The sequence below is a fragment of the Phalacrocorax carbo genome, chromosome 3 (genome assembly GCF_963921805.1).
Source record: "Phalacrocorax carbo chromosome 3, bPhaCar2.1, whole genome shotgun sequence".
Classification (NCBI taxonomy): domain Eukaryota; kingdom Metazoa; phylum Chordata; class Aves; order Suliformes; family Phalacrocoracidae; genus Phalacrocorax; species Phalacrocorax carbo.
Window position 1 is genome coordinate 115,563,704 of NC_087515.1, and position 27,414 is coordinate 115,591,117.

The 27,414-nt window shown below is 36.9% G+C and overlaps 1 protein-coding gene across 1 annotated transcript in view; it reads right to left on the reverse strand.

Moving 5' to 3' along the window:
* Positions 1 to 27,414, reverse strand: part of NBAS (NBAS subunit of NRZ tethering complex) — a 187,540-nt gene that overhangs the window by 61,324 nt on the left and 98,802 nt on the right. The window contains exons 41-44 of the mRNA XM_064448069.1: positions 15,626 to 15,855; positions 9,443 to 9,553; positions 5,816 to 6,066; positions 3,698 to 4,032 (exon numbers count right to left, since the gene is read on the reverse strand). Coding sequence (XP_064304139.1) covers positions 3,698 to 4,032; positions 5,816 to 6,066; positions 9,443 to 9,553; positions 15,626 to 15,855 — 927 coding nt within the window. The remainder of the gene's footprint in view (positions 1 to 3,697; positions 4,033 to 5,815; positions 6,067 to 9,442; positions 9,554 to 15,625; positions 15,856 to 27,414) is intronic.

The following is a 27,414-nucleotide window of genomic DNA, read 5'->3' on the forward strand; positions in this document are numbered from 1 at the left end:
TCTCCAGGTGGTAAACTCATTTCTACTGATTGCAGGAAACATGGGAGAAAAGAATCTCAGAGCTCGTAGAGCACCTAAAACCTCAACACACCCTAAACTACATGTTAGCATAACAGTGTTAGTTGCCCTTTCACAAGCACAAACTCCCCAGTCATTTCTCCAATTTAGACATTCTCTTTACTTCTTTGCCCAGTCAAGCACTGCTCACTCAACCACCTTTCCAATCAGTCACTGCTGGCCCAACTCATCAGAAAATTAATTATCCTTCAATTTTCAAGTCTACCTCTTTCTTCTCAGATGTCCATTTACTAGTAGCACAGAAGGAGCAACGATGCACTTAGCAGGTACAAAATCCTCACACAATGTAAATACAAACTATTTCTCTGTGTGACCAGAAGGAAGATTCTATAACAAATCACACCTCCAGCTGCCCTCTCTCCTTTACCAACCTATGCTCCATGCTGTAATTATTGTGACATTACACACAAGTGCAGTGTCTCGTTTTAAAAAATGTTTTTAAAAAGATAAAGTAAACAGAAGTAGTGGAAAGGGACAAGTGAAGAAGAGGGCCCCCTGTCAAAGCCCAGCATATTCCAGTCTTTCACACTAAGAATGAGAAGTTGCTGAAGTCAGCAGTAAACCCCTACGCTTTTGTTCCCTTTTGTACAATTATGCATTCTGCTCCCAGGGTCACTGCCGTATCAAGGGACACACAAGTAGAAGCAGCTTCCTGTTGCTTTGCTGTCCTGTCACCTGCCTCTCCTTGCTACTGTTGATATATTAAAACGTATTCTGATGTCTGCTTCCTGAGTTCCCATGTGGTGGCAACAGTAATGGTACCCTTGAAAGTCAACTCACATAGCCAACACCGCCACGCAGCCTACCTCCTGTTACCCCTCATCACTTCAGACATTTCTTGATCGTTTCCAACCAAGCGGGGCTTTTAGATGGAGGCACGGTTCCACAAGGATAACGATGGAGTGCATATTATCACCTCCCTGGTGATAGAAAGATAGAAAGATAGAAAGATAGAAAGATAGAAAGATAGAAAGATAGAAAGATAGAAAGATAGAAAGATAGAAAGATAGAAAGATAGAAAGATAGAAAGATAGAAAGATAGAAAGATAGAAAGATAGAAAGATAGAAAGATAGAAAGATAGAAAGATAGAAAGATAGAAAGATAGAAAGATAGAAAGATAGAAAGATAGAAAGATAGAAAGATAGAAAGATAGAAAGATAGAAAGATAGAAAGATAGAAAGATAGAAAGATAGAAAGATAGAAAGATAGAAAGATAGAAAGATAGAAAGATAGAAAGATAGAAAGATAGAAAGATAGAAAGATAGAAAGATAGAAAGATAGAAAGATAGAAAGATAGAAAGATAGAAAGATAGAAAGATAGAAAGATAGAAAGATAGAAAGATAGAAAGATAGAAAGATAGAAAGATAGAAAGATAGAAAGATAGAAAGATAGAAAGATAGAAAGATAGAAAGATAGAAAGATAGAAAGATAGAAAGATAGAAAGAGCTCTCTCTTTCCTTTTCACCATCTCCCCTTTTGAAATTCTGAGGGGGTTGGAAGAGGGTGTTCAGCAGTTCCTGGTTTCTGGGTTGTGTTTTTTTTTTTCCCCACAAAGCGGGAAGGAGCCAATTCACCTCTCAGCACTCCTCAAAAAACCTACTTACACTCAGGCATCTCAGTGATTTCAGTGACAGCAGAGATTATTTCATGTTAATGACCATGGGTTTTTTGCAGTCCTTTACATATATTAAATATCAGTGCTTCCATGAAATATAGAAACGTGCCTCTGTTATGGGAATGGGATACCGACATAATAAAGCACTTGGGTGTGGAACTGGGCTGGGAAGAAGATGCTGAATTGGAGATTAAAATAGTGATCATGACCAGTGCAGCTTCAAAACAGAATATAATTTTAAGTAAAAGGTGCAAGCTTCTATGTATGAAGCATTTTTCAGATCAAAGGTAGAGGAAAGAGACCTCTGAGAAATAAGTTTTCAGGTTCTACAATGATAATTTTTCATGGTACGCTTCCACTTGAAAATTGGATAGGATCCTGAGGCAAAACTAGTCCAAGGTGGTTTAACAGCTGTTTCATTCCCAAAACCAGTGCAGGGGAGACACTAAATCAGCTGATTCGAACAACTATTTCAAACACTTCTTGAGTATATTTCGTGGCCAAAAAGCTAACAGATTTCTGCTACGAAGTTCTGCTTGTCCGCCAACCACACTTACCCTGCCATCAGTATTTCCTTCCCGCTACTTCTAGTCATTTTAAGAGATTAGAGAAGCCATATTAGAATCCTGAACAAACACATGAAAATAAACAATGTGTTTCAAAACAGATACACAGTGGAGACTATCCCTTCATGCGTCATTCATCTGGAATGAATGAGAAAACATTAAAATGCCCAAGATACATCAACAGCAAGAGTTTCAAGTAGTCACTAGCAGCGATCATACATTAAGACAGTATTTCCTTCTCATTAGACAACAGTCATCCCCTGGCTACCTCAGCCCAGGGTCAGGTCTGGCAATTGAGATCTCAGGATAAGTGACAGTCTTTCCTTGGTAAACATACTGAGTGTTTCATGCTTATGTGACAGAAGGGATCAAAACATCTAAACAAGGTAGTGGTTCTGCTGAACAGGCTTAAGAGACAGCTGATGGGACTAATAATAAAAGTGTTGGTCTATTAGTGGCATGACAGACAGATCAAAGCATAAATTTGGTGCTGACAAAGCTTTTCATTTTCCCAGGATTTCAATGAATAGCAAATATTTTTCAATAAATTCTGGTGTGTATATATACAGGGTAGATGGCTTCTAATAAATTTATACTAATATCATGGGAACACTAAAGCAATATCCAGAGAGGGAACAAATGACACCTCATTGAATGAGGTGAATAGACACCTCTGGAAAATGAGCACAATCCAGACTAGAGAAGATAAAGACACAAAATCCTCACAAAACATCTCTAGCATCTTTTCATTTCAGATTAAGTCAGTGAACACTTCTCAAGAACTTTTAATAAGGAGATATCTAAGAAATCTCAGCTCTTTTTTGTGTTTGGCAGTAAAGATACATAAGAAAGCATGGGTAAAGCTTTATATTAGAAATATCCTTATAAGTAGGTTTCACAAGGCAAAAAGAAATTGAAAATCTGTTAACATATGTTACAAACATGAAAGCACGTTCTTTCAATAACAGGCTTTCAGCCAGATGGAGATTACGACAGAGTTTATCATTTATATTATTATAATGCCTAGAAACCATACGCACTGGCCCAGAATGCTTCTCTGTGGAGCATCCTATTCAGAATGCAAAAGCCTGGTACTAAACAGAAGCCTGCAGCATAATGAATTTTAGGATGAACACAAGTAAAATAAATAAATACACAAAAAGAATATTTTATTCTCTGCTGAACCAGAATACAGTGACTTCGGGTTCCATTAAAAACTCTCTTTATCCACAGAACTAACTCCTCTAACCGAATAAAAATCTTTTTTATACTGGCAGTCATAAAAAGAAGAGGTAGGCAGAGGAAGGTAGGTTTATTAATTTATCTTTAAAAACTGTAAAATGAAAAATACAAAAATTTGCTGAGACTTTCTCCTTGATACTATATTCAACGGCACCTCACCCGAGGCCTGAAATTCTTCAACTATAGATGCTTACCTTTGTGACAGCTTTTGAAGAAAACGTAATTTCATCAATAAAAGAGACAATATCATCTGGATCAAGTCTATCCAAGTACTTCGAACACATATCATATGCATGTAGCCATTCATCCATGGTTTCTGGTATTTTTTTAATGAGATGGTGATCACCATTCCAAAAGAGTTTTTCTAACCAGATGGCATAAATAGAGCTTGGTGACAGCATACTGCCATCTTTTTTAGGAATTTTGGGAGCCAATTTGGATATAGATAAGATATTTTGACTTGTAAGGATGGGCTCCAATGTTTCCAGAGGGTTTTCATTTTCATCTGTCAGCTTTTTGTAATTAAGACCTATTGACAGAAGGAGAAAAAGGCAGAGTTATTCATAGTTAAATCTACTCAAACTCTAGATTTGTGTAAAATAATCAGTACTAAACCAGTATGCGCAGAACTAGAAAGACTCTACTCCACCTCCTTTTAAAATCATACATACTGACAAGACTGAGGAGGAAGACAGGTTTGTATATAGGAAACACTGGCATTTTAGGATGTCCCGATATGTGTAAAACCTCTCAATCCCTGGAACTTATTTTAACATTATGTATCGATACAAACTAAAAAAGCAGATTTTCAAAGAAGCAAGAATATATATAGTATATAGAATTGTCCTACTTTTTTTTTAGTATAAATCCCAGAAAACCTCATGCACTCACCTCCTCAGTTAAGTCATCATTAATTAAAAAAAAGATGTATTCTGATCATTTAACAATTGGCACTTACTAGGTACCTCAGCAAAAATGAAAGCCACCAAACAGGTAAACTAAGTAAGGTCAACTAAAGACATGTAGATCTATTTACATGAATATCTACATAACACAAGAGTCCTGTTACTACTTTGGTTCCTACAGAAATAAAATTCTTGCAAATTATTCTAGCAACAACAAAATATTTCTAGCAACAATACTACTTTATTCTGTATGCACATAATTCCTAAGACAATTGACTTCTATTGTCATTTATTTCTTCATACGCTGTAACCTCTACAAACACTAACGTTGTTCCTTGCCTACTGTCTATAAATTATGCTGAACACTCTGGATTTTAATTAGGGGTGTAATACAATAGATTTAATTTTTAACCATCCAAAGTGACTAATTTATGTCTGACATATGGTCCCAGGACTTTTTTTTTGAGCAACGTTTAAAATAACTTTGAAGGCAAACAATAACTTCTTGACAGATTTTTGACAAGCACAGTACAACTGGAGTGTTTAAACATATCAATGAGAAGAGAAGGTAATCCCTCCCCCCCAACAAAAAAAAGTATTGCCTTTCTTTTTTCCTGCAATACATGAATTCATATGCACAGTCTCTCCAAATTCTGCAACAAATTTAGTGTCTGATACACATGAGGTTCTAGTATTGAACAATTCATTGATCCCCACAGCAGGTAATCCAATACAGTGCATATTTTTCGTTCTGAAACAGGATTTGGAGTTACTCAACTGAAATTCAATATACTACTTATACTTGACTAAGAAGCAAACTGAAACTACTATTCAAAATTTCACCGTGCTTTCCAGCAGCTAACTCTTATAGGCATTGTTTGATAATGGAGGAGGACAAATAATGTTGTAGTTGTGCAGAAACAAAAGGTAACACCAAGGATAAAACACAAAATAAAATTACCCTCTTTAAAACAAAGAAACTAAATGCTTAAATTTTGTGATATATTAAGTAATTCAGACTTTTGAAAGGTACACTGTCTTAAGTTATTTCACAATCCTCGTGAAACTTGCAGTGTTAAAAATTATGCTGTAGGAGGTCTGCATTTTTTCTTTAAAAATTCACTATGAATCACTGCCAATAATTTTAACTTGCATCACCAACAGAAACCTGATTTTCCTTTAACACAGCAAGCAAAAAATATTTAAACTAAATTTCCATGACTAAAAAGAGAAGGAAATTCCTCCTATAACACAAGACTAACCTTCTGAGTTACTTGCATTCATCTGGTATGCTCATTGAAAAAAAATTACCTAGACAGTATAAACTAGACAAGCACAATCATGTCAACGCTCACAGAACAGAATAATAAATACAGCTATGGAGAAAAGAAACAGGAACTCTCCTACCTGGTGCAACTGCTTTGAATTTTTTCAGGAGTCGGATGTGGGTTTCAGGTTTAACAGCATGCTTCACCACTTCTGAGCAACCACAATTTTCAAGAAGTGCAAAATAATAAAGCAACCGCTGGTGATCTCTACCTTCAATAGTTGGATAAACATATTTAACCATGTGTTCATATAAGGTTTCAGGATTGGTTTTCAAAGTCTCAAAAAGATCAAGAGTTTGTGCTCTTTCCTCTATTTCCAGTGTTGATAACCTGCATTTAGAAAGAATTTTGGCATTAAAGGCCTGGCTGTGCCATGAAAGACTCTTCAGCTGCACACTTGGGAGACAGGACAATACTTCATTTAAGCAGTACAGTTCAACTTTGTAAGACATTTCGAAAGAGTAAATACTCTTTCATAAATATTTAGATAGCTGTTATCCTCCATAAACATAAGCTAAGGAGCTCTTGTATTTCTTGATCTTGTTATCTGTTGACTTAAACAAGCAGATTAAGGGTCATGAACACTGAAGTGGGATTCAAAGCAGCATTTTACATCTCTAATTACAGCTATTTGTAAAAGCAAACACGTGTCCAGAGAGTTTCGTACAAGAAGGTTTTTTTTTTTTCTAAGAACATCCTCCCCACCCCCAAAAAACAAAAACAAAAACAACCTAACAAGCTGAGGGTGGCTGAGAGATGCTAGAACACCCTATTCCCCAATTAGAAGCTCTCCCAATTACATTCTAGTTTCTGAGCACCTGTGCATGCTTTGAGATATATTATCACTGAAGATTGGCTCTTGCCCACAAGTTAATCTATTTGACACTATTATTCATGCTCAGCATATTTCATCTGACAGTTTTATCAAGTGGCTTCTCAAATTGTCATCCATGATAACTTATGAAAATATCAGCAAGGCTCAGGTTGACCTCAGCCAGTCTCACTGCTTCAGGAAATCTTTTTCTTGACCCTTTTGAAAGGAACACATTACCTCTTTCACAGCAGGAATTCAGACACCTCCAGCTGACTACATAAAAATAGCTGAATGCAATCACTCCTTTTTTCCTCACCTGGGATAAAAATGGGTGCATATCAAGAAAGTCTCATCTTAAGTTTATACTTTCTCAACTGGAAGTTTTACCTAAAAATCTGAGGAAAGAAGTCACCTATGGATGACTACCACCCTGACTCTCCCCAGAGTCCAATCATATGTCGTGTCAGGTAGTATGTTTAACTTGGAAATCTGATGTCTTCTAATCCTATTTGAACTTCTTAAACCTCTAAAGTTGATTACATTAGAATTTCAACGTGAATTTCTCCTATGTATTAATGCCACACATAAGTTAGTGTTTCTCTTTGATATCCAAGTAAAATACATCTCAGTTTCATTCCTAAAGATTATTTTCTTGCAACAAATACCACTAACACAATCTTCTCTCAGTTTAAAATGAAACTCTGATTTCTGGAGAGAATAAGTTTTTCTGAGTTATTTTTACATCTAGAACTTACCCCAGTTAGGTTGTTAACCTTGTAAGCATTATTTTAAGTCTGTAAATTCTTGTTATTTTTAAGTGTTCTACTATATTAATGGAAATAAGTATTATATTAATGTATAAAGAGTGAATCATGCTTTATTTCCAAGATGAAACAGACACATGGGACTTACATATTTCAAGAGTGTGACCTGAATACATTTTTCTGTCCACACACAAGGTTCAAACTAAAGCTAGATGGACATTAAATTATCTTGACAGGATCTACAAAGGCTTGTCATGTGTTTTTGGGGCGCAGGGGTGGGGAGTGGTGAGGAAGGTGGAAGGGTTCATTGTGCTGCTTAGAAAGATCCTGGAGTAATAAATTATGTGACATGCAAACATAATATTACTTGTCACTGAAAGAATAAAATGCATTTTATGGATTCTTTGGTAATCAAATTTGATGATATTCTTCAAAAGAAACAATTAAATTTCCATTGAATTAAAAAAAGAATTTCTAAACCATTTATCAGACTCAAAAATCACAGCATAACAGAAAAACATGTGATGCTTATTTGTCATCAAGTAATCAAAGAAACAGTTAATACACACTATGTAAGTGCTGCTTCTAAGCTTCTCCCGACATAAGTGGCTTATAGAAATACTGCATATTAAAGAGATTAAGTCTTAGAATCAACTTTTCAGTTCAGAATGAATGCATAATGAGGCATGCATTATTAATGCCATAATCCCAAGACTAAAATATACTGTAATGGCCATATGCTGTCAGTCAACTTTAAAACGAGATTATGATACAACAGAAACATGTTCAGCAGCATATTATGCTATTATACATCAATTTTCAAGACTTTTTTGAATTTCATTAGGGAAAAGGTTGTTACTTTGTACTTCAATGATTTCAGAATTCTATGAATACTAACTCATGGAGGACAAGAACAAAGAAAATTATAGAAAACTGTTGCAAAATACCTTAGGTAATATTCTAGTCCCAGAGAAGTCAGCTGGCTCTTTCATATTCACCCCAGTGTTATCATTTTATATCCTGACTGTCTATTTTGTTTAAAGCATAAATAATTTAGCAGCATCACAGTTTACAGGGTACGACTTCTCTGTTTTCTGGAGGAAGCAAAGAAAATCTCAGAATGTTATTTCATCTTCTCAGATCTTGCACCAACATCTGTCATTCTGTTTTTTTATGCCTCATGTTTTATAAAACATTTTAATGCTTTTTAATTAATAGTTAATGTTAAGAGAGGTACAAACACTGCTGCAAGCTAAAGCTGCTTTCACAATTTAAAATCTGAAACAAACTAGACTAATTTGATCCTGTCTGTCAGAACAGTAGATAAGAGCTGCTGTATTACACAGGGGGCTCTACAGCACTGACATCCAAATGCACTACTCAGGCAAGTAGCTTAGTCTTTCATCAAATGGGTTTATTTATCTTTCAGCAGGGAAAAAGTACTTGCCTGACGGACAAGATGTCAAAGTTGGCTTGTGGGTTTTTTTTTTTCTTTTTTTCTTAACAAAAAAAGGCTCTGGAACCAACTAAGAAATAGAAAAGAGAAGCATCCCTCCCCACCATGGCCCCCACCAATGCCAGGCCTTGTCTGCCATAATCTTGTAGCCTAGAACAGTTCCAAAGAAATATTGTAAAAAAAGTGGTCCTATAAAAAAATGAAACTGAGATGAACAGATGATTGGGAAGCTCCAATATATTTTTTTCCTTTGCTATTATGTAGACGAGATCAAGAAATAGCAAAACTTAAAAATAAAGTAAATAATTTTTAAAAAACTATCAAGCTTCAGGACATATTCCAAGGGACTGTCAAAATAGCTACAGGATAAGTTGCTATCAGAAGAAAGCACTAACCATTCAAAGCTGTGGAAACCTAAACACTGAAACAAAGTCCTGGGATACTTACAAGACACATATGGACTTTTATTCTTGCTTGTAACACCTATTTTGGCAGCTGGTTAGAAAAGCATCACATGGAAAAGACAAAAAAAAAAATCCCGAAATATCACAACACAAAAAATATGAGAACATAAACCAAATTCTACTCCTAATATACTTCAGTTTTCTCATGGGTTAGCACTTATTTCTGTGTAACAGAATCCTATGTATATTTGTAGGGGAGACAACTTACCCACTGTCCGTGAATAAAAATTCCAGGTGGGTCATATAAACTTCCCAAAGTGGAACATTGTATCGCTGAGCCAAAGAAACAGCAATCTTGTAGACATTTTCTTCAAGTGTTCTTATAGAGGAGAGACATGGAAGAAAACAAGGAAAAGTTATACTAAGCCCCTAGACACATGACATGAAAGTAAGTATTTACACTAGAAAAGTAATGATTTCTTTTTAATTCTTTTCATAAACCAAGAAATCAGATTTTATTCACTAGTTTGAATCACAGTTAAAATACACAAAGTATGTTGTCTTGCATTTGTTTATAGCCAGTGCTGCATTTGAAAAAAAAAAAAAGAAAGAAACAACAACAAAAAATCAAACTATAGAGATATTGCAAAGACAGGCACCTGCTCCACATACACTTTGGTTCTCAATAACAGTGTCTGCTTAACCTTTGTGCTAAAGCAAAAACCTAAGTTTTCATTTCATTTCAATTATAGAGTGATAAAGGATGTAATGCGTCATAGTTAGCATTTATTTAATTTAGTTGCAGCACCTACAGTCTTTCAGCACAACTGGTATGTAGTCCTCAAAGCTCTTCCTAGAAATTCAGACAGAAACACTCTTAGTATTTGCAGACTAAAAGAAGGTATGAAAATGTCCAGCTCTGGACCTCTGCAAATGTCCAAGAAATATTAAAAGCTGGGTTTTTAACTGTATATCACTTTAACAGAACAACAGACTGAGAATCTGTTCAGTGATGAAAGATGATTACATCCTAATAGACTTGTCACAAACAACTTTTTAAAAAATATATTTAATATGAATAATGCTAACCATACTGGTTTAGATTCTTTAATTAAAAAGTCATGTGGGACTAAGGAAAAAAGCCTTACACAACATGAACTATTACAAAACACAACTGCAACTGTCAGTAAATTAGATTACAAAATTATATTAACATACTCTACAGACTCATGTTACCTACATAAACTTCAGTGACCTTATTGTATGTTTACAGTCTTCCTTACCTTCATTACATTGTTTTCTACAATAGTGGGGGGTAAGAGGGCAGACTTTGTGGAGCAACAGTAACTTTTACTACAATGTTTTCTATACTAATCATCATTATCCATGTATGAAAATAAAAGGAAAGCAGAAAAAACCTACAGATTAGAGCATATCTTCCCAGTTCTTTTGTCTTTTACAAACGTAGATACCATAACTTGATTCATGCTAAACAAGGCTTACAGCTGGAGTCTATGATTTTCTCCCCACCCTAGGTGAACAGCTGACACATCCATACACCTTAATTCTGACTTTTAAATGCTCAATTCAGCATATCACTACATTCCACTGTGAAAGTTGCTATTGCAGAATTAAAATAAGATATAGGATGCAGAGTAGAAAGGCAAAATGCCAAGAAAGCACATAATGCTGAAAAATCTTCCCAACTATCTAACAGAAAAGCCTTTGCATTATACTATCGCTCTCTAATAGTTAAAAAAATGAGAGAAAAAAATCAAAAAAAACACACAAAAAAAACCAAAAAAGCAAAAACCCTACAACCTTCTTGTAATGACTCCTAGTTATGACAAACTCTGTAAAATATTAGGCATTTCACACTGAATAACATGTATGCAGATTAAGGAAAGCAGAACACGAGCATTAAAATTAAAAGAAATAGATATATCTTAAAGTGTTTATTGAAATACATTTAAGAATAATAAAAACAAAAGGTGGGGGCAAAAAGAATCCCACATACTATCCTGTCTCTTCTGTTCTGATGGACACAGCATTTTCTTTCTGATTTTCCAGCAGAGCACGGCCTCCTGTACCCAACCTCTTGAAACTAGACCCAATACTTCAATGCAAACAGAAGAACACTTTTTAACCCAGCAAGCAATGATGTATATACAAGAGGATGATGTTCTAAACTTTTTCCAAAATACTCAATAAGAGTTATCTAATCTTTAAAGGCAGATGCTCTATTCTATTTTTCGACATTTAGAAGAAGTACCATGGCAACACTACATTGTAAATTCCAGATTAGCAGCCACAGTTTGTACAGGCTGTCATTCAGTACATTAAAGCAGAACTTTTTTTTAACTAGGGATACACAACAGCCATTACCAAACCACAACACATGTACACTTACACTCCTTTACCTTTTCCAGAAATTATTTGATGTACTGTCAACACGGGCATTACTAGTTAAAGTGAAGGTGAAGATCGATGCGAGAACCGCACAGTGACTATGCCACTGGCTACGGGGAAGATAACAGAGAATATTCAGGAAAAGGTACACTGGAGATTATGAGGTTCACAGCACTATTCTGCAAGCTAGTCCTCAACAATGCTCTCAATATTTTCATTAATTTAAAAAGTACAATGTATTACTTTCCTTGTATCATCAATTCAGATACAGAATATCTTGGCAGAAGGAAAATGTGATCTAATAACGGTCTACTTAGTAAATACTAGAACAGCTTCTGAAATCAACTGCGGACTTCTGAAATGAATGACGGAACTACTGGAGAGAGTCCAGAGAAGGGCCACAAAGATCATGAAGGAACTGGAGCATCTTTCCTATGGCAAAAGGCTGAGAGACCTGGGACTGTTCAGCCTAAGAGCAGGCTGGGGGGGGGAGGGGGTGGCGGGAAGGAAGGGAGGAATGTCATCAATGCACATAAATACCTGAAGGGATGGTGAGAAGAGGACAGAGCCACTCTTTTCAGCGGTGCCCAGTGACTGGCCGTTGCCCAGAGGCAAAGGGCACAAACTGAAACACAGGAGGTTCCCTCTGAATATCAGGAAACACTTTGCTACTGTCGGGGTGACTGAGCACTTGCACAAGCTGTCCAGGAGGCTGTGGAGTCTGCATCCTTGGAGGAATTCAAAAGCCATCCAGACACAGTCCTGGACAACTGGCTCTAGGTGGCCCTGCCTGAGCAGAGGGGTTGGACCATATGATCTCCAGAGGTCTCTCCCAACCTAAACCATTCTGTGATTCAGTGAAAAAGGAAGATGATATGAATGCTTTAGTTCCACAATAACTCAGTCAATCATACCAATCAGGAGTGGTTCTTGGAGCTAGTGGGACCCATCACCCCTAGAACTTAATAAACCATTCTAAAATCCTGTCTTTCTGTCTTAAGAGTAGCATGCAGTGGCAGCATAATGCAAAGGTCTAAGAAAATGATGTTGTATAAATGAAGAACAGTAACAGGCTATTCATTGTCAAGATAATACTGACAAGACAAGAACAAGTAGTTGTTACACAATGGAAAACTGTAAAAATGGCTATTACCTTGTAAACGACCTTTTAACTTTCTTCTAAACACCCCTTTTCACGCCCAGGCCTAACTGCCTGCCTCTGTGAGCCTGAGGAATGCCAGAGACTGAAGGCCCCGGTGCAGGCAGTTTGGACACACTTTGTGTGTGTCGTTGCACCAACAGTGGTGCAAAAGCAAAGTGAAAAGCAGTTCTTGTGGATGGTTCTCACCCATGCTGCCCATGGGCTAGCAAACGTTTCCGAAGTATCACAAAACCATGCCTGTGCAGTAGCGTTCAGCTGGGTTTTTGCTGACTACCTTCAAGCTCACAGAAATAAATGTTTGGCAGTCAGAGCAATTTTTTTTCCTGTATTTTTCTCTAAAACCTCTGCGGTATCATACATGTGCTTGTGTTTGATCACAATCGCAGTCTTCAACATTTCCTGTTGGCATCAGTTAGCTACAATGCACTAGAAACACCACTGGATTCAATCTTAATAAAGGGAAATGAGATCCACTTTTCCAGTTGCCCGTACTTAAAAAAATGTTTAAAAAGAAAGATCCACCTTGGAGAAGTGAAATGAAGATTTAAACCGAGAGCCTCTGGTTTTCTCTCATACTATGAGAGAAAATGAGGTGGAAGGCTACGGCTGTTAAGTTCTGTAGCAGCGATGCATCACAGAGAAAAGGCTGTGTCTACACTGGCAACACAGCAGAGCAGTGTAGCAAAAGCGTACACACTGGTTCAGAAGCTAATGTCACTAACAAGAGCTGAAGTACGTTCAAATGAATTTTATACCCGACCTTCTGTTTAGTCTTCTGGAAAGGGACCCAGTTGCACCAGAATCATTCTGAGAACCCAGTAAGCACATGCTAAATTGTGAAATTCAGACTGCTTGCTAACTGCACAATTTTTCTAAAATCTAAAATAAGTACTTCAGATCACTGACAAAGAATAAATTGGTATTAAACCATTAACATCAACTTCTGATTTCAACATTTTAAAAGAAGCAGTGACGGGTGAAGACCTCAGAGCAGGTCAACGAAAAAAGTTACCCAAAAGCTGGCCTCAGGTAAAAGAATAATCCAGAAACCTTACACACTGCAGTTGGCCTAAAGCTACACAGGGCTTCACCTGATTACTCAAGAATTTTCATTCAGTCTTGCTCTAGTTTCCCTAATTTGTTTCCAGACACATTCTGGCTCTATTTCTGCTTGAGAACGGACCTTGATTAAGCCTGCGAGGCACCCAGATCTTCAAATATTTGATAAAGAATGCTTAATAAGCTCTAACAGTAAGACATCAAATATGGAAGATAAAATTGAAAACTATTTATTTGTTAAGCAGTTTTCGCAAATTGCTCATTTGCTGTTTCGTACAATAGTACAAAGCTGTTTCATAAATAAGATACAATCTCTTCCAGGTGTTGTTCCGGCAAACAGCACTTCATAAAAGATTAAAAACATGAGCCACTTAATGATAATTCAAAAATAAGAAAAAATATGCTACACAATTATACTGAATTTACACATTGTTTTCATTAGAAAATGCAGATTAAGTGACAACTGAGAAGATTAAAGAAAGGAAGCTGCAAGCTGAACAAGTAATTAATTGGATCTTTGCAACTAGGTAATATGGAACTACCACACTCATCCACATGCTACGAAGCCTTTTTTTTTTTACTAACCCTTTCATATTTTGCTTTACTCTCTTACTGTAAGGAACTTTCTCTTCCTATTTACTTTATTTTTATGAAAGACAGTATCTAAAGGACTCTTAGATGAAAATGTAAGTAAGCGTGCTGCATCCAAAATAAATATTTCTAACAAAAGCATTTTTGTATTGAACTTACTGTGGATAATAATCAAAATGGAACGTTCACCTAGTGACATACTACTGGTATGTGCTCAGTAAACAACCTATACAAAACAGGTAATGCCGATGGAACATTAAAAGATGCTTACAAGCTATTTCTATGAATGCAGTGCCAAAATCTATGCACGTATAGATCTTACAGATGCAAAGCAGCAGCTGAGTTCATGTTCAAAACCTGAGGTTATACTATTACTCAGCATTTCATATCAGTGTAGTTTTACTAACAAATTTCTAGTGGAATTGTAGCTATGAGTAACTACACAGGTGGAAGACTGTAAACACTTATGCACAGAGTAGTTTAAAATGGGGTGAAAAATTATATTAAAAACTTATTGCACACACTCTTCCTTTGACAGTCTAGAGACTACTCAACTGTAACTGCCTTCAAAACAGGGTTCAAATATATATTTATTAATTCTCCATGCAGGTAATTTAAGCCGTGAACATGTTAATTAAAGGTTTTTTTAAAACACAAAGACAATACTGTCCTATATCTTTCCTTCTTTTCTATTCTGGATAACTGAGAGGTGAGACAAAAACATTCTAAATATCGGAACATGTGCAGTGAAGGCTTCAGTACCTTCAAACGAATACAGGTGAAAAGTATTGTACTATACAGTAGCTTTAATTAAATTATAAAAAATAAAATACAGTTTATTAACTTTCTTTTATTTCGTTTATTAAAAACTTTAATGCTTGGGCATACTGTTACAGAATTCTAGGGCAGGTTTACAGGAGATGAAGAGATCAGACTTCCACCTATGCTCCAATTTCATTCATCGCTGACTAACTTTAATATTAGCAGTTAATAAAAAAGTTATAGCTTCCATTAAAAGTTATCAATCCATTTCTTTGATCAACATTTCTTTTAAGTGGAGTACTTGAGCAGAAAAGGCTCCAATTGTAGCAGCATTACTGTGTAAATATATAAAGCAATTGGTAACTTATCCCTTCTAAAGGTCAGCACTACTTTCAATTTACATTCCTGATTTAAAGCTTAAAGTAATTCCTTTTTAAAATAAAGAAAAACATAACAGACATTACTTACTCTGCCAATCCCAGTATTGTTTCTCTCTTGTACTGTTCATCAGCTGTAAACCTCTGCACATCCACTCCTTTGCCAAGTCCTTGCAGAACCTGAGCTTGAGTGAAATCCAGTAGTCGTTCATTGTAGTAACGCAGCTGATTTATCAAAGTGGCAATTTCTTCAGGCCAGTCTGTATAGTCATACTGAGTAACATGCTTTGTGACCATCTGAATCACCTCTTTTGGATCAGCCTGTGAAAATAATTGAAAACAAACTAAAGAAAAACACTGCAAATATCTCTGAAAAATTTACCATTTTTGTAATTGATCCCTGTGTTCAGAACTGGAATATTTTTTCCATTTTTTAGAAATTTTAAGTACCACAGAATACCAAATTTTCTGTAAGGGCTATTCGCTACGACCTTAAAATTTGTCCTTTTGGAAAGCTTTAGACTATTCCGTAAGCTACAAAAATTAACACAAACTTACCTAATCAAATTAATACTAACAAGTACTTCACTATGAATTAATTTATTTGTCTTAAAACCCCTCACTTTTAATTAATGTCAATCTAGGCAAATGATTGGTAAACACTTCAATGAAAGAGAACTTAACAAATCTCTCCTCAATTACAAACACTACAAATAAGTTTACTCTGAAACAGAGACTCTATCCCAAAAATAAGAACAGAAGCAATATTGCAAACACTTATGCAAATGGCTTTTTTTGTTACTGAATTTCTGCTACACTTGTTATATAATAGTTATATAATCTAATGGCTATAAAAGGAATAGCTTAGCATTTTAAGTGTCAAGCACTGATACTTTCAAAGAACGAGAAGTGTCGCAGGATCTGCAAGTTACACACAAGGCAATGGCTACACTTTGAAACCTTCCAATAATTAAATACCGACCATCCACGGATTAGGACAACCTTTGTGTTCAAAATACCTTAATCACAAATGAAACGTACTTTTCTGCTTTAGAAATTATGCATCTAGTACATATTTAATCAACCACTAACTTCTGTAGTCAAAAACCCACATAGCAAAGCAACAATTTAAAACATGAAACAAATACAGTCTGTGCATTTGAAATGAAAAAGGAACACACACGTGTACTATAGCAAGTTCCCAATTATCTCAAAATCCAGACAGTGGCTATGTCTAGGCACCTCCACTTGAACACAGCTCTGTGCAATATGTCATCAATCAGCACATTCACTACCTCTTCCATGAAAAAACAGCAGCACAATGCACACAAGGAATCACCATGACTTCTGTGTAGTATGCACTGAGGGAGAAGTGCTGCCAAAAGAGCCACCAAAAAGCACCTGGAGATGACAACTGTCATTGAAATATTGTCTAAATTAAACAGTTTATTTAACTGCTGTGATCTCAAGAATGTTGAGTGTACTGGACAAATATACTTTGTTTTTATTACAGAATGATTCTCCTAAATTAGAAGGTAAACTTATGAACATTACCTAGAGTACACAGCAGGGTAAGCCACAAACCAAATATTTGAACCTTGAGGCATGCTTGAACTTTTCTATGACTTGCTGGTCATTCTAAATTGGGTTTTTTTTTTACTTTTCAAGTCTTAGCTGATAGGCTGCTCACCAAGTCATATTAAATGCTACAGGGCATGCTTTTTCCTTTCCACATGATAGTTTTCTGAAGCGCTCTAAACATTGCAAACACATTGAATTTATAAACACCATCAGTAGTTCTTTCAAGTTGCTTAGGAGATCAGTTACAGAATAATAAAACCTCAGAAAAGAGATAGGCAAGCAGAGCAGTGCCTCTACAATACAATTATATCAGCTGGAAACCAATCCACTGCTTATTATGTATCCTGGTATCTCATTTTAGGTGATATGCTACAGTGTGAGCATGGAGGCAGGGAAAGTCAGGGCAAGATGAGGAAACTTGTTTAACATAATTGACTAAATCCTCTGTACAGTCCGCTGAGAAAGGCAGGCCCCTTTTGAAAACCTATGAGGGCAAATTGGCCCTCTTCTGCTAGGTTTCCCCTCTCTCCATTAAGAAGAGTAGAATCCAGTGTCAGTGCTCTTCTTCCAGTGCACAGCCCACCAGATCGTTCATAAAGTATACAAAGACAATCTTGGAAGAGTTTTCAAACAAATACACCAGAACTCTTCCTTGAGAAATGGCTTCTGAATATTAAAAGATAGCATTTTTAGTAAGTTTTCTTAGCACATAATTTTTCACCTTGAGGCAGAACTAAACTTGAGTATTTACAATAACTTACAATTTACAATAATACTACTTACTAAGACAGGTATATTAAAACCCTTCTATTTTTGGCCCACCCTTGCCTTCAATACACTGGCTAACCACTGTCTTTAAGTGTGAAATTCCTTTAAAAAAAAAAAAATTAAAGCCTGCGACTTTACTTCCAAGCATAACATTCGGACCAAGCTGTCACCCTCTTCAATGACATCTATCACTAGCACCAAGCTTTATTCCTTGTTTGTTGCATTTCCCTAAGAAAGTCCATGTGCAATCTTCCATGCTGCCTGTTCATGCTTCAAAAGGAACATCTTAAGGCTATCTAATCAGCCTAATCATTTTCCAGCTAATACTTTGGCCTAATAATAATACCTACAAAAATGTGGAAAGTCTGCAGTTCTGCTAGGACTGCTCTCTATCAATTTGTCAGTACTGTTTCACTGTTTTTCTTATCTGAACCACTTCTATTTCTTGTTTCAATTCCAGGTTGTAATAAAAATAAAATCAAAAAACTTGGATTAGGGACCACTGTGTGATACAGTACTACCACAACAAATGATAATTCTGACAAACGGTTACAAGGAGGGAAAGAGAGGAAGTGGAAGATAAGCTGATCTACATGTTGTTTAAAAGATCAGTATGATCCTTGGATGTACATATGGGGAATGAGAAACAAAAAAAAAATTTGCAAAGTCCCACAGCCAGCTTCATGCAAGAACCTGTACTGATATCTGATGTGATTTCTAGTTGTTTTTTTTAATCTATGAAAACAACCAGGTCTTTCCCAAGTCACTGTTGTTTGGAAAATTCATTTACTGGAAACACACAGTTTTCCTTCTTTCAGATTTGTTGACCTTTTATAGATTTAAAATGTTTTCTTAAATAACAATGTTGTTTGCACAGTATTTATTAGGCATTCAACACAAGCTCAATGAGAAAATATAATGACCTAAACTGTTTGGTATCAAGCTGCGTAGAACTTGTATTTCATAATTTTAAGTATTAATTCTTTCACATCTTTACATTTTCAAAAAGACATCTTTTTTAAAAAGACAAGCACAAATATTTCTACATCCATCAGACATCTAGTTCAATTAGACATGATGCTTGGTCTAACGAATGCTAATATGGAAAGATCATTATAGTTCTATTGCCAGTATTCAAAGAAGTCTTAGCAGTTTTTACTTGAGAAGACCATAATAACTAGCTAGTAATAGTAGCTGCCATAAAAGAAACTGGCAAAATCGGTAAAGGCTGACACTTACTGCAGCATTCACTGGGTTTATAAATTCTTTGATTTTCTTAAAATTGTAACAAGCACTTTAAAAACAATCGCTGCAGCAATTTGTGTAAATGCAAATGAAGTTTGACAGGTAAGACAGATAAGTCATATTCAGCTTGTTCTCTTTATAAAGTTATCTGTCAAAAAAACAAACAAACCAACCCCAAACCTCTAACTTATCTCTGTCAGCTTTCAGAGTCTTTCAGAAACTCAGAAACTGTGCCTAGGTGTCCCACTCCCCGCTTTGTCAGGTATACCTCCTCCAGTACTTCAACACAGATGTTTGAACAACACAGCTTCCCCTCCCTGATCATTCAAGGAAGGGTATTTTACATACAAACACAGCAGCAAACATTGGGTAAGCTTCCAGGGAAGCCACAAGAGCTGACCCAAATGTATTACACCCTTAACTCATAAGCCTCCCTAGCATTGCCAAGATAAATACCTCGTGAACTACCCACCAATGCATTTCACTCATCTATTGGACTAGCACTATGTTTTATGCCCTAACAGTGTTGGCAACAGTGAAACGATCTGGTATACGTTTTGCGTGGGAATTGAGGGTGGGGAGAGGAGGGAAACAGCACCCATCACTTTGGCATAATGCTAATTTAATTTCATGCTCTTAGATGTGATTTACTCAGCACAGATCAGGACAAGTTACTGTCAATATTGCACCACCAGCTGTTACCAGTAAGCCTCAGCTGGGGATCAGGGTCCACCTGAGTAGACGTTTTAAAGCGGTATTTCTCTCTGACCATCCTCTGGGTGTTGAACCTGTGAAGCCCTTCAGAATCTGTATGTCACTGTGATATTATGAAAGCAACACTGTTTTTAAAAAGAGATGAGGTTTTGATTTTGGAATTGCTCCACCTTGGCACCTAAAACAATTTTCCTTTTTTATTTTCCCCCTGGCAAACTGCTATTTCTTTTTGCTTTCAAATCTCTTTAAAAATACTTAACTCAGCCATACAGAGTCACATGAGTCGATTTTTCTCCTGTTCCTCTCCTGCTCAGTAAGTGGCAACAATTTTACAGTTTTCATAAGAGATAAATACTAAAAAGCTGTAATGTAAACATGTCACTGAGATAACATTAGATCATTGTAAGGCCATTTGGGTTGTTTACTTATTTTAAGAACAAGAATATTTCAAAATATTCTAAACAGGAATATTACTCTTTTCATTTTGTTCATAATGTAAATGATCTTCAGGCTGTAACGCAGAAATGACGAGGAACACTGATGAGAAAAGCTGCACAGATCATCAAGGCTACTCTGCTCATAATCACCCCGAATACACAACTGATGTTGTGGACCTTTCCGGAGTAAAGTTGCAAAATATTTCCATCGCCTTTTGAATTGTAATCCTTTGGTCATAAGCTGCAACTGCAGTGAGTCACAGGAATCCAAATGGGATGGCTAGAGGACATGTCAGTTGCACCCAGATCCTCGTAATACCAGATTTGTTCTAAACCATTTTAAGTGATCCTAAGAAAGGTATTATGCTACAGAGGAAGACACATACACAAAGCAAAACCCTAAAGGTTAGCAAAATTAGGAGATGAGAGCACATGAGCAAAGCTAGAGTGTCGTAGTTTAGCCCCAGTCAGCGACCAAGCACCACGCAGCCGCTCGCTCACTCCCCGCTGGTGGGACGGGGGAGATAATCGGAAGAGTAAAAGTGAGGAAACTCCTGCGTTGAGAGACAGACAGTTTAACAGGTAAAGCAAAAGCCATGCACACAAGCAAAGCAAAACAAGGAATTCATTCACTGCTTTCCATGGGCAGGCAGGGGTTCAGCCATCCCCAGGGAAGCAGGGCTCCATCACAGGTAACAGTTACTTGGGAAGACAAATGCCATCACTCCAAACATCACCCCCTTCCTCCTTCTTCCCCAGCTTTATATACTGAGCATAACGCCATACGGTGTGGGATACCCCTTTGGTCAGTTGGGATCACTGTCCCAGCTGTGCCCCCTCCCAGCTCCTTGTGCACCCGGCAGAGCACGGGGAGCTGAAAGAGTCCTTGACCAGTGTAAGGGCTACTTAGCAACAACTGAAAAAAAGTGGTGATAATGCAGAGATGTTTAGCACAAATCTAAAACACAGCCCCATACTAGCTACTACGAAGAAATTTAACTCTATCCCAGCTGAAACCAGAGACACCAGGGAGCAGGGTGTAAAATTCCTGCTGCAGACACAGCTGCACTTTGATCACTATCCTGTCTCTGGTTGTTGCCCATCTCCAGGGATTCTAAGGAAAGCAAACTACAGCTCTGGAAAGCTCTTACATTTCAAGGAGAAGAGAAGAGCTATCCCTAACCCTTGCAGCAATTGCCACAATCCCTGTAGCAAGAGATTCAATATGCTATAAATTTGATGGAAGGGGAGATGAGAAAAAAGAATTAAGAGAAGCACATATAGGCTACACCTCTCATGTACCGAAGCAGGAAAAAAGATTTACAGGAAAGAAATACTTCACTCAAGAAGTAAAATCCTGATTGTGCCTGTTAACTCAAGTAGTCAAATCCATCCCCTCCACAGGACAGCTTTTCATTAATTAAATCGATGATACTTGTCCTCAGCGGAATCTGTCATCATGCTGTGAGTCAACAGTACGTTACCTTAGACAGAGCACTGTATGAATTTGGGGTGGCCTACCTCTCAGCTCACAGCTGTCTCACATCTGATCCGCTCAAAGCAAAAGATGAAGTGTGTGGCTGAGATGGGAGACCAGAACATCTCAGAAATAAAACCTGTACTGCCACATCACTCAAGGACAAGGATACATCAGCTTTGTCCTCCCACTGCTGCAGCTACACATATTGTTGGGTGACAATGCTGATTTGTTCAGGATCAGCTTTCACAATAATTTTTTAAACGGATACAGGAAGCAGCAAATCCCATCACCCACCAGTGAAACCACTCTAAGTCAACATGTAGGGATACCTACTAGAATACCTTTTATAAGCTACAAGATGTGTCAGAAGAGTTGTGCAAACTAACAAAAAAAATGAAGTAGAGATGAGCTGTGCAATGAATCTCCAGTTATCAAACCTATAAGTAGGTCTTATACATTTAGACAATATTAAAACAATTTTCTATTTCAGATTTATTAACTCAAATGATCCATCAGAAGTTTTTGTAACATATTCTAATGTCTCAGGTATATTTAGGTATAATGATTTTAAGGCCTGTTCATACCCTTAGAAAATGCATGTCACCACAATACTGTACGTGGTTGATGCAAACAAGCAATTTCATACTCTCACTTGAAGTGGCCAAGTTTAAAACGCTCCCAAACTTATGTTATACAGAGGCAACTTATAACATGTTACACAAAATGCAGATTACACAGGTGACTGAAGGCTTCACAGTCCTAGTCTGCTTAGGGGTTTAAGGGTACTACCAACTTAAAAAGAGTTATTTGAATTTCCAGGGAAATTACTGAAAATATATACATTTGCAGTGAAATTAGAATAAACTAATTCATGACAAAAAAACCCAGCCAAAAATAAGAGTTGGTGAATTATGAAAGGAACTGTCATGGTTCTGCCCCAGTCAGCAATTAAACACCACACAGCCACTCACTCACTCCCCCCACCCCTGTGGGAAGCGGGAGAGGATCGGAAGATCGAAAGGAAAAAACCAAACCTGTGGGTTGAGATAAGAACAGTTTAATAATCAGAATAAGATCATAATGATAATAACGATTATGATAATAACAACAATAATGATAATATAAAAAGGAAAAAAACAAAACCATGAACAATACAACCGCTCACCACCCACCGACCAACGTTGCCAGCCCCCAAGCCGCGATTGCTGCCTCCCTCACCCAGCCAGCCCCTCCCAGGTAACATACTGGGCATGACGTTACATGATATGGAATATCCCTTTGGCCAGTTTGAACCCTCTCTCTTAGCTGTGCCCCCTCCCCTCCCGGCTGCTTGTGCACCCGGCAGAGCATGGGAAGCTGGAAAAGTCCTTGGCTAGTACAAGCACTGCCCAGCAACAACCAAAACATCGGTGTGTTATCTACATTACTTTCATACTACGTCCAAAGCACAGCACTGTGCCAGCTGCAGTGAAGAAAATTAAGTCTATCCCAGCTAAAACCATGACAGGAACACAAAAACACAGGTACATAGTTTTTAAATAAGCAACTACAATTGCAATGAAATGAACGAATTAATTTTATTTCCGAAGTCCTGCTTTCTTCCACTATCAGGCAATAAGGATCTAAGATAACAAATCAAACTGCAAACATATGATCATAGATGACATTTCATGCAAACGTGCTTTGTTGCTTTATGAACAGAAACACACTGGGAATACAAAAATCTATAGAAGGCTGGAAAATTATAATATTTCAAAACTGGAGTCTAACAAGAACAAAAGAGCAAACCATCTCTCTGTGTTGGGGTTGGTTTGGTTTGGTTTTGGTTTGGATTTTTTTTTTTAATAAAGGAATGTTATATGTTTTGAATAAGCAATGCTGAAATGGTTGAAAACTGGAACTCTTGGATAGGAAGGTAGCATACATGCTGCTGCTTCACAATTATTATGTTGGGAAACTAGCTGGATCTTATAAGGACAAAAGGTTGCCCAAGATGCCAGTAAGATTAAAGATGTGACATAAGCAGAATCCCAGGAATATTTTCTGCCAGCAAAGCCCCCAGAACAGACTGAGAGTTAAGCTGTTGGTTTTGAATTATGAATCAGATGTTGCTGGCACACAACCTTAAAAGAATATTACCTTTTGTTTTTATTTCTGCTTCAGAGCTTACATTAAAGGAAGTATTAGAATTGTGCTATACAGTATACAGCACCTATTATACAAAACCATGCTCTGTAGGGTTTTTTAACTCTATCTGCAGAGGTACCACAAACACTGGCTAGAATTATCAGAATACTCCAAACTGGGAAGAAAACACAGTTTAAAAATTTTATTTCATCCATACATTATGTTTTAATGTCAAACAGCCATCTATCACGGAAGTAAATCATATAGTCAACCAGGATATCTGTGGTATTTGTAGACTACTGGATGTATCTGTATATTCTAGAAATTGCCGTGAATTTGCACTGAAGATATTTTAAAGTAAATTCCTAGCAGATGAAACTTGGTTACAAAAGTACTACGTGACCTTTTAATAGCGAGCAGCAGAAGAAACAATGACAAAGTGATTTTAAGCCCAAACAAAACCACTAGGTGGAAGTTAAATCAACATAGTTTCCAGTACAAAAGCCAGAACTGCTACAGAAAAAAAAAAAAAGGCAAGAGGCTGCTGTAAAGTAATAAAACACAAAAATAATTTCAAAAGTTGTCCCGGAAGTTGTTTCCACAGTTATGTTAAATGACTTGTGTCTGAAGAGTTGAACAAATTGCTCTAGTGCTTTGTTTTAAATGCTTTTTTGCTTTGTTTTTAATCAGCTCTTCCAGCAAGAGTGCTGAATAATTTGTCCCAAGAGAAAATGTTTTGATAGTTCTTTTTCTACCTTATGTTCTCTTACAGACTTTCTCTTACTGGGGAAGATATTGAAAAGTCAGATTCAGATAGAAAAAAATCTCATTTCACCTGAAAGCTGTTTTAGCAGAACAAACACATGATTTATAAAAGGTTAAATGTGAACTGAAAGAACACCTCTGAAAATAAAAAATTACTACATAATTTTGAGTTTAGTGCCTACTAAATTCATAGTACAGAGTTAATTTTCCATTTGCAGTCAGCATTACTCTCAGTAAATAATGTCACAGTTTGTAATTATCCTGACCTGTCCATCTCCCTTTTCCTTAAAAAAAAAATCATGTTTTGTTTTTGAAAAATTATGGTATTGTTTATTCTTTTAGAATGTATCTTTAATTTTTTATCTATATGGCAGCAGTTGTAGTCATATACAGACTCTGGGACAAGCATACTTTCCTACTGTAAAACTTCAGTAAAATATGTTTTAGTTTCCTAAGTAAAATACAGTATCCTTTCAATTTGTACAGTTACTTGACTGGATACAAGTATTTCCATACCTTATTAATTTAAAGCCTGAAAACCAAATACGCTGTGAGCTACACAACAAAACGAAACACCTAATTTCCTCTTCCGTGACAGTTAAAATGTCAGAAGTCAAATACTTCTTCATCCTAATCCAGGCACTGCCAGCACTTCAGAGTAGAAACAGGAGTTTCTCAGCATGACCACCTCCTCTTACTGTGATACAGATTTTCATGAACAGCATCTTAGTCTAAATTTATTCAGGCCAATATAGCACTTGTCCTCAACTCTTCAACTTGGGAAGAATTAAAAAAAAAAAAAAAAAGGAAAGGGAAAAAACCAACACTTAAAAACCCCACCAAAACCCAAAAAGATGGAGGAGCCAGCCCTCTCACTCAATGGGAATTCAGCATTGTCTCAAAAGTTACCTATATTGATTAAAATTTTTCTAAAATATTTTGTGTTCTAAGATGAAGTATGTTAGAGAAAATTTCAAATCAGGCTGCTTGCAAACTTAATGCTTCTCACTGACTGGAGAAAATAGCTACAGGAGCACAGAAAAGGAAAACAAAAGAAAGATAAAGCAAATTGACTAGGGAAAGACTGCTTCAAAAAGCTGTCAGTCACCTTTATACCATTTCCCAGAGAGGAACAAAACCCTTTGCAAGTTGGAAAGCATTAGTACTTATCCCAACTACCTCCCTTGCATGAAAAGCCACAAATATGTCTCCAGAGGAACACAGGCAAGCTAGACCTCAGACCTCTCCTGAAATGAAAGGCTGGTTTGAAGATCCTCCTTTCTAAAAGAGTATTTCTGAACAGCTGGCTCAAGAACAACACTTGCTCTGCTTTCAAAAGTAGGATTTAACAGAATAGCTTGTATAACCCTTGAGAAATAAAAGTAAGCTACACTGTAACTGTTTTCCTTAAACACAATTTATCTTGAAGCAATAAAACCAGAAGAGGGGAAAGAAAACCAAACAACTACTTAATAGGGCTTTTCTGTGTCAGCTGATTATTATTTGGTCCCAGTTAAGAATGATGATGCTTTGTAGTGTTGTGAGCTGAAGAAATATGAAGATATGTGAAACACTCTTATCTACAGACACACCTCAACAAAAGGAACATAGCTGCCACAATCTGATTGCAGTGTTGCTAATTGCTGGATTACTAATTCAGGGGTCATAATGGAAGATGTTCAAAAACATCCACAATGACTGCTAGTTCATGAGAGCTTACTTGAGTTTTAAGCCTACGAACATAGTAGCATTTGGTGATCTCTCCATTTTTGTTAGCTTAGATATTAATTCATTTTTTAAAAAGGGGAGTTTATTTGTTGAGATATCACCAAGGAATAAGCAAATCAATGAGGAAAACCCACAAAATGTGATAGGCCAAAGAGGAAACTAAAAGGGTTAAAAAAGTACCTGGAAAGTGTCTTAGAAAAAATGGTAAAGCTGATAGCAAAAAGTTCTGAGAAGTCATTCAAAAACAGGAAGCCATCTAGAGAAGTGGTAGGATTACTTGTTGACAAGGTGTGAAGGGACAGCCATCGGTAAGACCATAGCAGAGGAAATCAATAAGATCATCTTGCCAGCCCTCGCTGCTGAAGATGTGGGGGAGAGAGCTCAGAAGAGCTAGATATGTTAGAAGCAAACACCCAGGAAGTCTCAGGCCAGTTAGGTAAGTTATGTGCTTACACACCACCATGACCAGGTGGCTTTCACCCTTCAGTTCTCAAGGAACACAAACATGACATTATGTTACATGGCAGGCTAAGGTGCACCAACAAATGAATACAAAAACCAAATTAATAAAAACCAGCTGTGCCAGAGTGCAAGTCCCATCTAATAAACGGATCTCAAGGGGATCATCACAGGAACCACAGACCAGCAAATCTGATTTCCACCCCTGGTAAGATGGCAGACTCTGTAACAAAGGATAAGACCACTGAGCACGTGCATTAACAGAGCTTGGCGGGAAAGAGTTAGCATGGTCTCTGCAAAGGGAAATCCACTTAGCTTGCTGGAGGGCTGAGGGTGTCGATGAGCACACAGACAAAGTGAAACCTGTGGCAAAATACATACAGATCTTCCAAAATTCTTTGACAAGTTTCCCCACCAAAGTCCAGTCAGGAAACTTAACTCGCCAAGTGTTTGGAAGAAAGGTCTTTTTATGAACTGAAACCTAGTGAAAGGAGAAGTGAGAGCTCCATGATCACTTCTCAGATAGGGTAGAGCCAGCAGCAAGTCCTCTAGAGGCAGGTGTTAAGACCACTTTTA